Here is a 12,566-nt window from a genome sequence, read left to right as displayed (position 1 = left end):
TTTGTAGCCTATAAAGATTAAAAACACGAAATGCACGTGTGAAAAGCAAATTCATGAGGTCATTCGGTGCATGATTGCTTAAACTGAACACACACATTGAATGTGAGCTTGAAAAACAAATTAAACATTTTAATTTTTATTTTGAAATGCCACGCCTTTCAAATCAAGAACGTCAACGTGCTATGGGAGGTTTGATGATGGTCAGTCTGTGGTCGCTGTTGAAAGAGCCTTTAATTGCTCTCAACAAACAATTTTTTAATCGTAGGATGTCAGTAGCGTGCCTGCCATTAGGCACTTTAGGCACGTGCCTACACTTACTTTTGTCGGCAATTCACCACTATGCCCGTGACATCAGAATCAAGCGAGAGATCCTTCAGTGCAATGAATGGTATCAAGACGTACCTTCGGTCTACCATGGGTGATGTCCGTATGTCATCACTTGCACTTATCCATGTCCACAGAGAGACGCCAGTAAACACACACCGTGTCATTCAGCAATATGCTGATCGGAAGACGAGGCACATGGATTTCATTTAAGACGGTACATAACATGCTCACAACAATATTACTCTCCAGAATACAGACTTTCTTTTCTTATTGATCCACATAATTGTCATTTGTCCAAATTATGTTTATATATAAGGTACTCAGAAGCTAGTATTCTAGCGGTTAATATGTATACACAACACTACATGCAACAATTGGCTTCAGCCAAAATAACTAGCAGTAGTCTACAGATCTTTCGATATGCATATAAATTGTATACTGACTTCTGTTCAATTCAATTCTTTATTACAGAAGTGTAGGCCATCGGCCCATAACTACATAGGTTACATTTACATGGCAAATCATGGTGTGTACAGTATAGATTGATAATTTTTAACATCTTAGATACATTGCATGATAGATAAAGCTAGCTAAGTTATTTATAAGTTTACAATCTGATGATGACATGAGGAGTTTGAATTTGGCTTTACTTGGGTTGATACAATAGGTTTTAGGTAAATGGTTACAGAAGTCTGTCAGAGATGTGAGGTGAGGTGAGGTGAGGTGAGGTGAGGTGAGGTGAGGTGAAATTGGGTTTAACGTCGTGCTTGAGAATATTTCGCTCATATGACAACGTGCATGCGTGTGTATGTGTATGTGCGGCTGCTTGTACTAGCCAAGACTTAAGCTGGTTTTATAGTGCTAGCCCACTGAGATACCATGCCGCAGTGAAATACCCCACTCAGACACATTATACTGACTCCGAGCCGACCAGTCCTTGTTGTACCCATTAATGCCGAGCGCCAGACAGGGACCAACAAGTACCATATTTAAGCGTCTTTTGGTATGACGCGGTCGGGGATCGAACCCGCGACCTTCCGCTCTCCGGGCGGACGCTCTAACCACTACACCACGGAGGCGGTCGTCAGAGACAGTGGAATTCGGTTGTCTTCAGCGACGAATCTCGGTTCACATTGAGATTTACCGGCGGCAAGGCCCGAGTGTACAGCAGGCGAGGTGAACGTCACACTCAAGTCTGCGTCCTTAAATTGGTCAGATTTGGTGGCGAAAGCGTAATGGTATGGGGTTCGATTTGTGCACACGGACGTTCTCCCTTTGTTGTCGTTCGAGGGAACTTAAATGCTGCCCAGTGCAGGGATCAGATTTGCTTCCATTTATGCAGAGGCATGGTCCTGGACTGACGTTCCAACAAGACACCGCTAGACCACATACGGCAATTCCTACGCAGAATTTCAACCACCCAATTATGGAGCCTGAGAGATATTGAGCAAATATTACGAGCAGGAAACCTAAAATTACAGTCATAAAACTAAGTGAATGAGTGAGTGCGTTAAGATTTAAAGTCACATCGACAATATTTCTGCCAAATTAGTTCTAAATGCATAATACATACATATGATATATAAAACCCTGTCAACGAAAGACAGTAAAATTACTAGATTATCACAAAATGAGCTAGCATATACATTGTATCTTTAAAAGTAGAAACTATTTTTGGACAATACAATGTAAAAATACGCTATTGATTGCCAACAACTGAAGGTGGATCACCATACCAGGGACCATAAGATAAAGACTTGGTTTGACAGATATAACGATTCTGGTTGTAAACAGTCATTGGCTAAACATGTCAGATTTTACCCTATTCGTATGTCAGATATGACGTGTCTATATGTGATGCACAGAGAATCATAAGATTTTTATCATGAGAACACAAATCTACGCATGTTAAATAAGCCTTGTGTCTAATACATGTATTGGCATATTGATTTTGCGCTGGTAACTAATTACACAATATCACGATGCTCTTCTTTATTTGCATTGCCCATACTTGAATCGGCAGTGAGAGAGTTTTCTTTTAAGAAGCATTTCTGTCGTATCACAGCTTGTCAGCTTGGTGTGTATAGGATACCTTAAGTGGTGCAAGTCCTTGCTGTCATTGTGATACTATAAGTATACGTACCGGGACCCTGAGATAGAATACTATTATCTTGATCTTGAACCATAATTTGCAAATCAAGATTGCTGCAAAAAAAATAAAGCTTAAAAAATGTTTTACCCTACTGGGTATTAGATGTCCAGAGGCTTCATTTGAGCCATCTGTTGGAGGTTAAAATTGTTTAGGTGTACCCATCAAATACTCAGTTAGAGTGGTAATCAGATATTTCAACATACGACCTTGAAGTGAAAATTCCATATGATCTGGGACTTAGACATTGTTGGTGTTGTTTATCGCCATAACAAAGGTATTTCATCAAACTTCAGACGATTTGAAGCCTGGGACCAAATATGCGCAAGTCCGAGTTGGGTATCCGCTTGAAATAAATGAAAGAAAACGACACTCCACAAATAATAGACAAAACGACAAAAGCCTTAATTTCCATTTCATAAGAAATCTCTATTGAATGATTCCTACACCCATCACAAATACATGTAAAGACAAGTCAACGATTGTGTTTCAACACAAAGAAGTACATCGAACGGAAAGCCAGCTTACTGTTCAGGTGACAGAATGTCAACTGGTGACGTCAAGCATAATGGATGGTGTCCTTTATATTGTGGTGAATAATGAGGTACCGTAACGTCGTAATGTTCCAATTAATCAAACTAAAAATCACTAAAATGTACATGTGCAAATATTAAGGTTAGCTAAAATTATGTCTTTCGTCACATACGGATAATATTTTCTAGTTTACAAAGAGTCAGTACTTGCTGCAGCAATGATAAAGTTCAATATGTATGCACACTGCTATCACTGTGACATATCTATGTATTCACACACAGTTTTATTTAATACAACTAACGTTGATGTGAATACAGTACATGTTCATTTGTGTCAATAAATACTAAACATATTTATGAGCCTCACCACTAACTTCTCAGAAGAGCATTCTGAACACTGCAAATAATGTAATTGTTAGCGATGCCAATATAAACCCAACAAAAAATATCTTATCAAGATATTCTATTTTAAGCTTCAGGGGTTTCTTTGCCCTTTTTTCTAGATCGTGATTGTTCATGTCGGTTGTGGCATTGTGGTTGATCTCATCAGAACAGGTAGTGTCTTGGCGATCGATACCTTGATCATTTTCCTGATCAGGCTTTAGTCGACGGGTCGATTGCCTCTGTAATATTGCAACCCCCTTGCCCTCCTCATCATTCAGCCTCCATTTAAAATGATAGTTTAATGTTATGATATTGCAGATAATAGACAGCGCCCCTAAGGAAAGATGTAGAACAACGAACATCGCGATGACGGGGATATTATCAGAATTATTCGGTGTAATGTCACCAATATAGCTCAGGAATACTGTCAGAGACAGCATCGTTGTTACGGAGATTGATACCTTCTCACCTGATTCTACGGGAACCACGAACACAAAAGCATTAAGCATCGACAGCAAAACCGTCGGGATGAGGATTTTCAAAATGTAGAACACACTATGGCGTTTGAGAACGAACCTAAATGTAACACCGTTCTGATGGTTGTCGCTGAAGTTGTAGAAAGCATCCTCGTAGTCCAGACTGAGCAGCTCCCATTCACTGTTCTGTTTGTAGTGCCGCAGTATCACACCCTTGCCGTAAGGGACGAGGCGGACCTGATCCGCGTAGTACACCCAGGAGGATACGTTCATGAAGCAGACCTGCGAGTCGAAAGGGAAGGTTCGGACGTCCACCTCACAAATAGTCTGGTAGACGTTAGCAGGTGACCATTCAATGTAGCCTGATGAAAAGACCCTCATAAGGTCATCGCTCGTGCCAACGACACCCAAACTGTTGACGGCGTTGCGGACGACAATGTCGGGCTTCCATATCTGCAAGAAGGAATTAGTGTGTGAGTCAGTTAATATGGTTCAATATTCCAGAAATATCACGGCGGGGGACATCAGTAATGCGCTTCACACATTATACCCATGTGGGGAATCAAAACGGGGTCTTCGGCGTGATGAGCGAACGCCTTAACGACTAGGCTACTCCACCTCCCTTGTAAGAAGGGGGAGTAGGTTCTGTATACTTGATGGCTTGAACGTTTTCTTAACGGCTTTCTTAACGTTTTTATCAACTACTGTCCGCTCTGTTGTCCGTTTTGGTACCTGTTATGACAGTTATTCTCGATATGCATCTAAATGACGGTGCATGTAACATAACAAAATATTACACATTACACTATACATATTATGTAACGGAAACGTGTGTTGTAACAAGGTTGCTTACAGGAAATTTTGAATGTTGGAATATCAGAGCCATATTCTCTGCAAATTATGAACCTTAACTTCTAGTAGCATCTGTGTGTATCAAATCAAGAACAATTAGGTTCCGGCAGTCCTTTATAGATTCATGTTATCACATCTGGACCAGGACAATGTAACTGAAAGCATGAGTAACTGTCGCTCCATCAAGTCACTACGGCATTTGTTGTATTAATCCTATAAATCAAATTCAACTCCACTTAAAGGTCACATGCAACCAAAAAAAACACAGTTATCACTTATTCATGACATATAATATACATTGCTGGTTATGAAAAAACATAAACAAAATCATAAGTGTACAATCGCAAATCAAAAGTGTAATATTTACTTCCCTAGAAACGAAGCAGCAGGGATACCGAACCCAGTCAGAGCGGGTGGGTGTGCACTCAAGTGTAACGGCTGGCTCATTTGCAGATTCCCTCACGGCTCATTGTGTGTGTATATAAAGAGATGTTGGATTTTGTAAATACATGCTCATTTTTTGTGTATAACATTTTACAATCAACAGACATCATAACATGTCATGTGTACAAGTATCACACCTGCCTGTCTGTGTAATTACATAATGTGACACCGAACTCGGGCCATAAATCAATGCGTTTTGTTTATGGTATATAGCCAGATAGGTGTTAAGTTCAAATTGCATGTGGTCAGTGATCGAAGTTGTGTATTGAATATTGTCATTAGCAGACAGGCAGGCAGACACATAGGTGTCAATAAAACAGACATTGAGTTTTGTCTGTGACAACGACATATCTATATCACAGTTAGAAATTCTGTCAACGCTAAATAATGACATTGCTTTTAAGTATCGAACTGAGAAAGTGACTCGGTAAGAAGAACGTGTGGTGAAATAGACAAAAAGATTATATAAACAGTTAAATCGGTAATCTAATGTCATAACATATGAAAACCTCACGCCCGTGAAATATCAACAAAACATTAGAAAAATAGCTCACACCAAAGCCTTCACCGAGTATTCACCGGACAACCCGCTTCCAAGCTGCGCGAACCTATTTCACTGCTATTAGCGCAGCCCAGCTGTTGAAACCACTTAAATTCCCCCAAGCGCTGGGGGAAAATTAGTGAATCGTTTGAACTACGATTTCGCGCGGTTTTTTTCATCGCGTTATTTTCAACTTTATAAGTTGAATTTGCATTTTTGATGATTTGTTTCGGTAAGTCCATACCGAAAGGTATCAGAATCTGCAAAGTTGTGTTTTACGTTGCATGTGACCTTTAAGATATCTATAGTTAAGGTCATATTCATCATGAACAGCCAGGTAATCAACAAGCGTGTGTAGTGCTACTCGCATACCTAGCAGTTCTACCAGCAAGTGGTCCCCCATCGTCAAATATAGGGAAAGGTGACAACAAAAAAATGATCGTTTGTTAAACAACTTTTGTATTCTGGTGTCCAGAAACACACGTCATCAGAGTTGGTCTCTCAATTTCACCTGAGTGTGCCAAATTTGGTTTTGTTGCAATTATTAGATTTCATCGGTCTCAAATGAAATCAAGCGAGCTGTATGTGACGTGACTACTTGCGTACTTTCACGACTGCTCACCAGAGCAGCTACTGCATTCCTGCATATACTCAATATACAAAACTCAAAATAAGTTAAAGACCACCCGATTCTTCTATATCGCTGTAATAGTTACTGACAGGCATAAAAATGCGAACATTCACATACCTTTTCATGAATCACCATAACAGACTCTATGCCTCCATACTCTGTAGAATTCCAGATGTACCGATCGTCGTTCCACCAAAAATCCAACCATCCGCTTGTTGTAAGAATCTGTTGACGTTCATCCAGGCCAATTATAAACAGAAGATTGAACCACATGTTGACATCAATCCGCTGACCCGCCACAGGGTCGGCACTGGCTAGAACGGATCTCCTTTCAATCTCAAGTGAAAGGCTTAGTTGTTGCTCTAACGTTTGACACGAGAAGAGTTTTGTCCGGATCAGTAAGGCTAGGAAAAGCTGTGCGGGAATTGAGGGCGTCATGCCTTTTGAAAAAGCATCTGCGTGTTTGTGTGATCTGCTCTCAGCTGAAATGGAACATGCATATGTAACAGGATTAAGGCAGCTCGTCATGTCTATTATAAGTGTGTTAAAACCGACCCGAGGCAACAAACAAGTACTAGGCGGAAGGAAGAAGAAAATGCAATTCTAGTATATTGAGACTGACTGACTGAGTTTGGTTTTACGCCGCTTTTAGCAATATTCCAGCAACATCACGGCGGGGGACACCAGAAATGGGCTTCACACATTTTACCCATGTGGGGATTCGAACCCCGGTCTTCGGCGTGACGAGCCAACACTTTAACCACTAGGCTACCCCACCGCCCCAGTACATTGAGAACTTTGTACTCACAACCCATGAAACAAATGTGACATTACATGTATTGGGATACCAAATTAATATGTACCATGAGTCTTGAAGTCTATACAAATATATTTACCATGCATGCTCAAGTAAATGCTTTTGTTTAAGAACAGAATTACGAATTCATCTAAATGATATTCTTGACACTGACATTTTAACTAAATACTCACCAGGAATTTCTTAAAAACAATTGACCACTACCATGGCAAATGCATCCTCAAGTAAATAATATTTGTTAAGTAATATCGGGACGATGGCATCTTAATGAAATTCTCATTTTATCCAAACGATGAGAGCTATCTTACCGCAGCCGTGAAGTCCCAGTGCTCTTCTTGATGAGGGTTGTCTATATGAAAGTGTTCCATCAGATGTATTGAAATTTCAACATCTTCACTCTCCATGCCATCGCCGCAAACTAACCGAAAAGCAACTAACCTTTTTCATTGACTAACGCTTGTTGCCAATATCTTGCATGTGATCTGCAGGTGGATTGTGAATGTCTTCATCTGGGTACCGCTAAGTCCTCATTTAGGGCATCAATATGTTACGTGTTTGTTCTGTCTTCTCACTTCTGGTAACAACCTCGAAGATACAAAGACACGTCTTGACAGATACTCTTGCACTGAAGTGATTATCTATTACAATGGAAAAGGCAGTCGGAAAACACAGGTACCTGGATAAATACCAGGTGATTGCCATCCATGGTTCTATATAAATACGCCAGCCAGTATGTAAATATTCTTTCTGTCACAAACCACGTTATTAATTCTGTTTGTTATGTGATCAATTACATGTTGAGTGCCCGATACAGCTTGTCGACACGCTAATCAATAACTGGGAGGTCAACGATTCTGTGGATGTAGTTGTGTTTATGCCGATAATTGTACAGTCACTACTACCCGTGGTGCCAATTTCCTAAAGTTCGAACCACAGTTTGTTTCTTAGCAACTCTGAGTTTTTTTATAGATTTTGTGTAGGAACAATAGTTCCATTGATGGAAATTAATAGTTATATACTGTGAATACCTCTTTCGTCTTGAACGGTTCCGTCCTTCCATTCTTTCAGAAAGTCAAATTAGTACCTTCTTTGACATCCATAATATCTTTCCCCTTTTTCTCAAAATACAGATAATAAAATACAGATTAGAATCAAGAGACACCAAATAGCAAAGTACACGTGACAGTCACGTGGACTCCTTTTCTTGACTGTGAACCCGTGAAGGTCCGGGTTAGAATGAACCTTCAGTAACCCATGCTTGTCGTAAGAGGCGACTAACGGGATCGGGTGGTCAGGCTTGGTTGACACATGTCATCGGTTCCCAATTGCGCATCGCTTAAAAGAGACAAGAAGAAATGTAATGCTGATAATTTGGAAATCTGCTGTTGGAGGTATGTGAAATTAAAGCTTCATTCTTGATTAGTGTCATATTATCTTCATCAGAATACATCATGATTTTAAGAGTTTAGTTGTTTACTAATTTTATGGTCAAACTACTAATTTTGATCCTTGAAACTACTATTTGCAACAGTTTGGGGTTGGCATCTCTGCACTCTTGTTCAGAAGTTGTTCGATCAAGGTTACAACACTCAGGGCCTCAGTAGAGCTTTCAAAACGTTTTATGGTAGACATGTGGATGATGATATTCCCATGCCTCCGCCGGAGAAATTAAATCAGTGTAGAAATCATCTTTTATTTTACACTCAAATAATATTCACTTCGAGTAAGTGTTTTGGGCAACAACGGTCTTCCTCTACAAATCCACTCGGTCTCTAAGTTAATTTCCATAGTACGCTGGATCATGCCTGCTCAAAATGCATTCAATACCTTGGCCAATGCACCAGTATCATGTTCTTTATAGTTATAAAATTACAGATGCTTCAGCTGATCGGTTATACCTGGCACGTGTTTGTCTTTGAGAGAAGCAGGCTCTCCGCTTACAGAAGTGCATCACCAGTTGACCATTGATTAATGACGAAGACCTCGGTAACCTGTAATTTTATAGCATTTCAGATGATTTTAATCTATGACAGTGCATTACCCGACACTTGACGAGTCAAGGCCGTCATGGCATGGAGAACATACACTGACGTGAGATAACTCGAATGATGTAATTCATCTACATCATTTACTCTTTAACAAGGAGGGGCGGTAGGGTTAACGCCGAATGGTTAAAGCGTTCGCTCATCGCGCCGAAGCAGTATCACGGCGGGTGACACCAGAAATGGGCTTCACACATTGTACCCATGTAGGGAATCGAACCCGGGTCTTCAGCGTGACGAGCGGACGCTTTAACCATTCGGCTACCCCATCGCCCCACATCCGATAGTATTGAGACAGTGTCACATATGTGCAAACGCTATCGTTCTAGGTATTGACATTTCCAAGGACAGTCGATTTGCCTGTGTGGACCATGATGTCTATCAGTCTCATCAGCTGTGATTTATTTACTTGAGTTTATGTAATGTTTGACTATGAATGAGAGTTGTGGCAAATCAATTTGCTGTATTTTTTTCAGGCTACTGAAGTACCAGGGTCAATGCTCGACGGCAGCATGCTGTGTCACTTCTTACAGATCATTATGTTGACAACAGACGTCAGTTATGTACACAACATGGAAACGTGGGTAAACGTCTCTGAGTCCAACATCTTGAACTTCCTTGACAGGCGTGGATGAACGTCCAACCAACGTCAGCGATCCTTACCACCCTATCCAGTTAGTCGCCTCTTAGGACAAGCATGGGTTGCTGAAGACCAATTCTAAACCGGAGCTATATGGGTCGGATCGCTTATGGAGAGGGTGGCATCAATATGGTCCCATACTGTCTATGACCCGTGATCTTCAGCAACCCATGCTTGTCGTAAGAGGCGACTAACGGGATCGGGTGGTCAGGCTCGCTGACTTGGTCGACATGTGTCATCGTATCCTAATTACGTAGATCAATGCTCATACTGTTGGTCACTGGATTGTCTGGTCCAGACTCGATTATTTACAGACCTCCGCCATATAGGTGGAGTATTGCTGAGTGCGGTTTAAAACTAAAGTCACTCACTCACCATGCTGTCTATGGAAGGGTCACTGGAAAGTACTATCGGGGCAACATATTTTATTGACACCTGTTGTTGAAGTGTTTGCAAGGCGTATAGTTTGACGATTTGAGAACGGAATAATTTATGTTCATAGAATGCCATGGCTTAAAACGTTTAGGACATGATGGTGAGACTGACGATGTCTTCAGGCTCTGGAATCACGCCTAAGGTTGATTTATGCAAGTTCTTTGTGTCGGTGATGCTTACTTATGGTATTTTAAACATTTTAAGAGGGAAGAGGTACAAACGTTTGTAAGCTGAGAAAGACGGAGTTTATTCACATTCTTTCTTCTCTTTTCACTTCGTGCATTCTAACAATTACAATATGACTCACTGACTATATATACTGACGGGCAAAAGAAACTTTCTCCTCGTTCAATTTGATCTCACTTAAAAACAACAACTAGAAATCGAACTTTGCAATTTATTTTTTGTGAAGCAATGACATAGGCACGTGCTAAGTACAAACGTTCTAACAAGGCTGATAACTTATTGAACAGGTTATGGTCGACATGGGGTCAAACCAGAGAATTCACGATCAGTGGGTCCATTCGGGAAACACAGCAGAGCGCGAACAGAAGTCTCTAATAGCGAGTTTGTCCACCTTTGGATAGAATACATGCAAACACACGTCTTCTGACTGAAGTTGTGAGGCGTCTGATGACGTCACCTGGGATTCGCCTCCATTCTTCGACAAGGGCTTGAGTCATTTGCTGTACTGTAACTGGTGGATTCTGTCTCTTATTCGTTGAATAAATCTATCAAGGTGGTCCCATACGTGCTCGATTGGCGACATGTCAGGAGAGCGTGAAGGCCATGGCAGGACGTTGACATTGTTAGCGTGAAAGAAGTTCTGGACAACTAGAGCGACCATGTCGGTCTGTCAGCAGCGTTCCTCGGTACGGTCGGTAGGTCCTGATACCATAGCCCCGTAGTCTCCTTGACACTATCCTTCGACTCACTGAGTGACCGAGAGCTGTTGACGCTGATGACGTTATCAGCGGCTTCTAAGGTGTAACGTCCTCAGGCGGCGGTCTTCCTGCGCAGTTTTGATCCGGGGCTGCCTGTCTGGGGCCTGTCTGAGGTCTGACCAGTCTGTTGGTAACGCCGACCTAGGTTCCTGACGGCAATGCCGGAGCAATTGAAGGTTCTTGCAACGTGACCCGTTGTAGCGCCCATTTGCAGCATTCCGATGGCCCTCTCTCGCTCTGCTGAAGTTGACCTCGGCATTGTAAAGTGGTTTTCTGCTGAAGTACGATCTGCTCTGTGCTGTGAGGTGGTTTTATTTCATGCATGCACGTGCATTTTACCCTTACTTGCAAAACACGTGAAATTTGCTGTTTTCGATGCAAAGTTGTCAAGAGGTGCGTTTGAGCGCTGATTTTGGTCAGAATCGAACCCTTGTTGTTGGCAATAACTTTGGGGCAATTTGCATTTGATTATATTTTCTTATGTAAATATTATGAAAAAAATTGCAAGAGAAAGTTTCTTTTGCCCATCAGTATATAAGAAAAAGTTCTACTATCACACAAAAATTACGATCTGAAGAATTCTTTAGTTTTTCCACTTAATGATCACAGCAACACACAAATGAATTATATTAACACAACATGAAAGCGACATACCTGTCATACTAAAATTACAACAAAAGTAAAACAGTTAAGTTATATATATTCTTAAGAAAGTAGGGGAACCTGAACTTTCAATTGGAGAGGAAGTATAAGCGTGAACAAACGTTTCAAAGACAGACATCTTATGAACGCACCACCATTTCTCTTTATCACCACCCCTAAACACAACGCATGGGATGCACGTGCACAACGCAGTAGCCCCATACACGTGCATGGGTTGTCATTCACCATTTTGACGGTTTTCAAGAAGGTCGATAAATCAATGTAGATCATTAAGTTTGACAATCATCTTGCATCACACAGTTGTTCGTGTTTTTTTCTAGCCGTTCCTTTTGTTTGAAAATGTAAATCGTACACAAGCAAATTTCACGTCACACACCAATCATCTTTCAAGAGCGATTAGTGTACAAACAACTGTGGTCTTAAGAAAGTCCAAGTGACGATGCACTCTGGAAACATTCATTATTATCATATCAACATTGACTGACTCTTATATATCTCCCAAATTTTTTCAATCGTAAATTAAAAATGTAGTTCCCCTACTGTTTTGAAGAGTGTAAAAGGGAACATTTCAAACAGTCACTTGAAGCCAGCTGACATTGCGACTGTGATTCAATATATGCAAACCCTACCTTCTCATAAGATGTACGTATCATTAGTCGATCAAAAACGTTACACTTCGCTGAAAATA

General features: G+C 40.9%; 1 protein-coding gene across 1 annotated transcript; it reads right to left on the bottom strand.

The window, feature by feature from the left end:
* Positions 1-2,577: 2,577 nt before the first annotated feature.
* On the bottom strand, positions 2,578-7,558 carry LOC124285820 (acetylcholine receptor subunit alpha-L1-like). The gene is made up of 4 exons (XM_046722087.1): positions 7,463-7,558; positions 6,455-6,751; positions 3,855-4,322; positions 2,578-2,607 (listed from the first exon to the last, which is right to left on the bottom strand). Exons 1-4 carry the CDS (start codon positions 7,556-7,558, stop codon positions 2,578-2,580), a joined length of 891 nt encoding a protein of 296 aa, XP_046578043.1.
* Positions 7,559-12,566: the final 5,008 nt, after the last annotated feature.

This window comes from Haliotis rubra, unplaced genomic scaffold (genome assembly GCF_003918875.1).
Source record: "Haliotis rubra isolate DU_JTF1 unplaced genomic scaffold, ASM391887v1 Scf37, whole genome shotgun sequence".
In the NCBI taxonomy this organism is placed as follows: Eukaryota; Metazoa; Mollusca; class Gastropoda; order Lepetellida; family Haliotidae; genus Haliotis; species Haliotis rubra.
Note: the sequence above shows the minus strand (reverse complement) of the source record. Positions and strands in the feature narration are given on the sequence as shown.

Coding starts and splice junctions, on each gene's coding strand:
- LOC124285820 (XM_046722087.1), bottom strand. CDS start 7,558: ATGGAGAGTGAAGATGTTGAAATTTCAATACATCTGATGGAACACTTT. Junction 6,752..7,462: donor ACTGGGACTTCACGGCTGCG/GTAAGATAGCTC, acceptor ATTCCCGCACAG/CTTTTCCTAGCCTTACTGAT. Junction 2,608..3,854: donor CCGTAGAATCAGGTGAGAAG/GTATCAATCTCC, acceptor AACCTCCAACAG/ATGGCTCAAATGAAGCCTCT.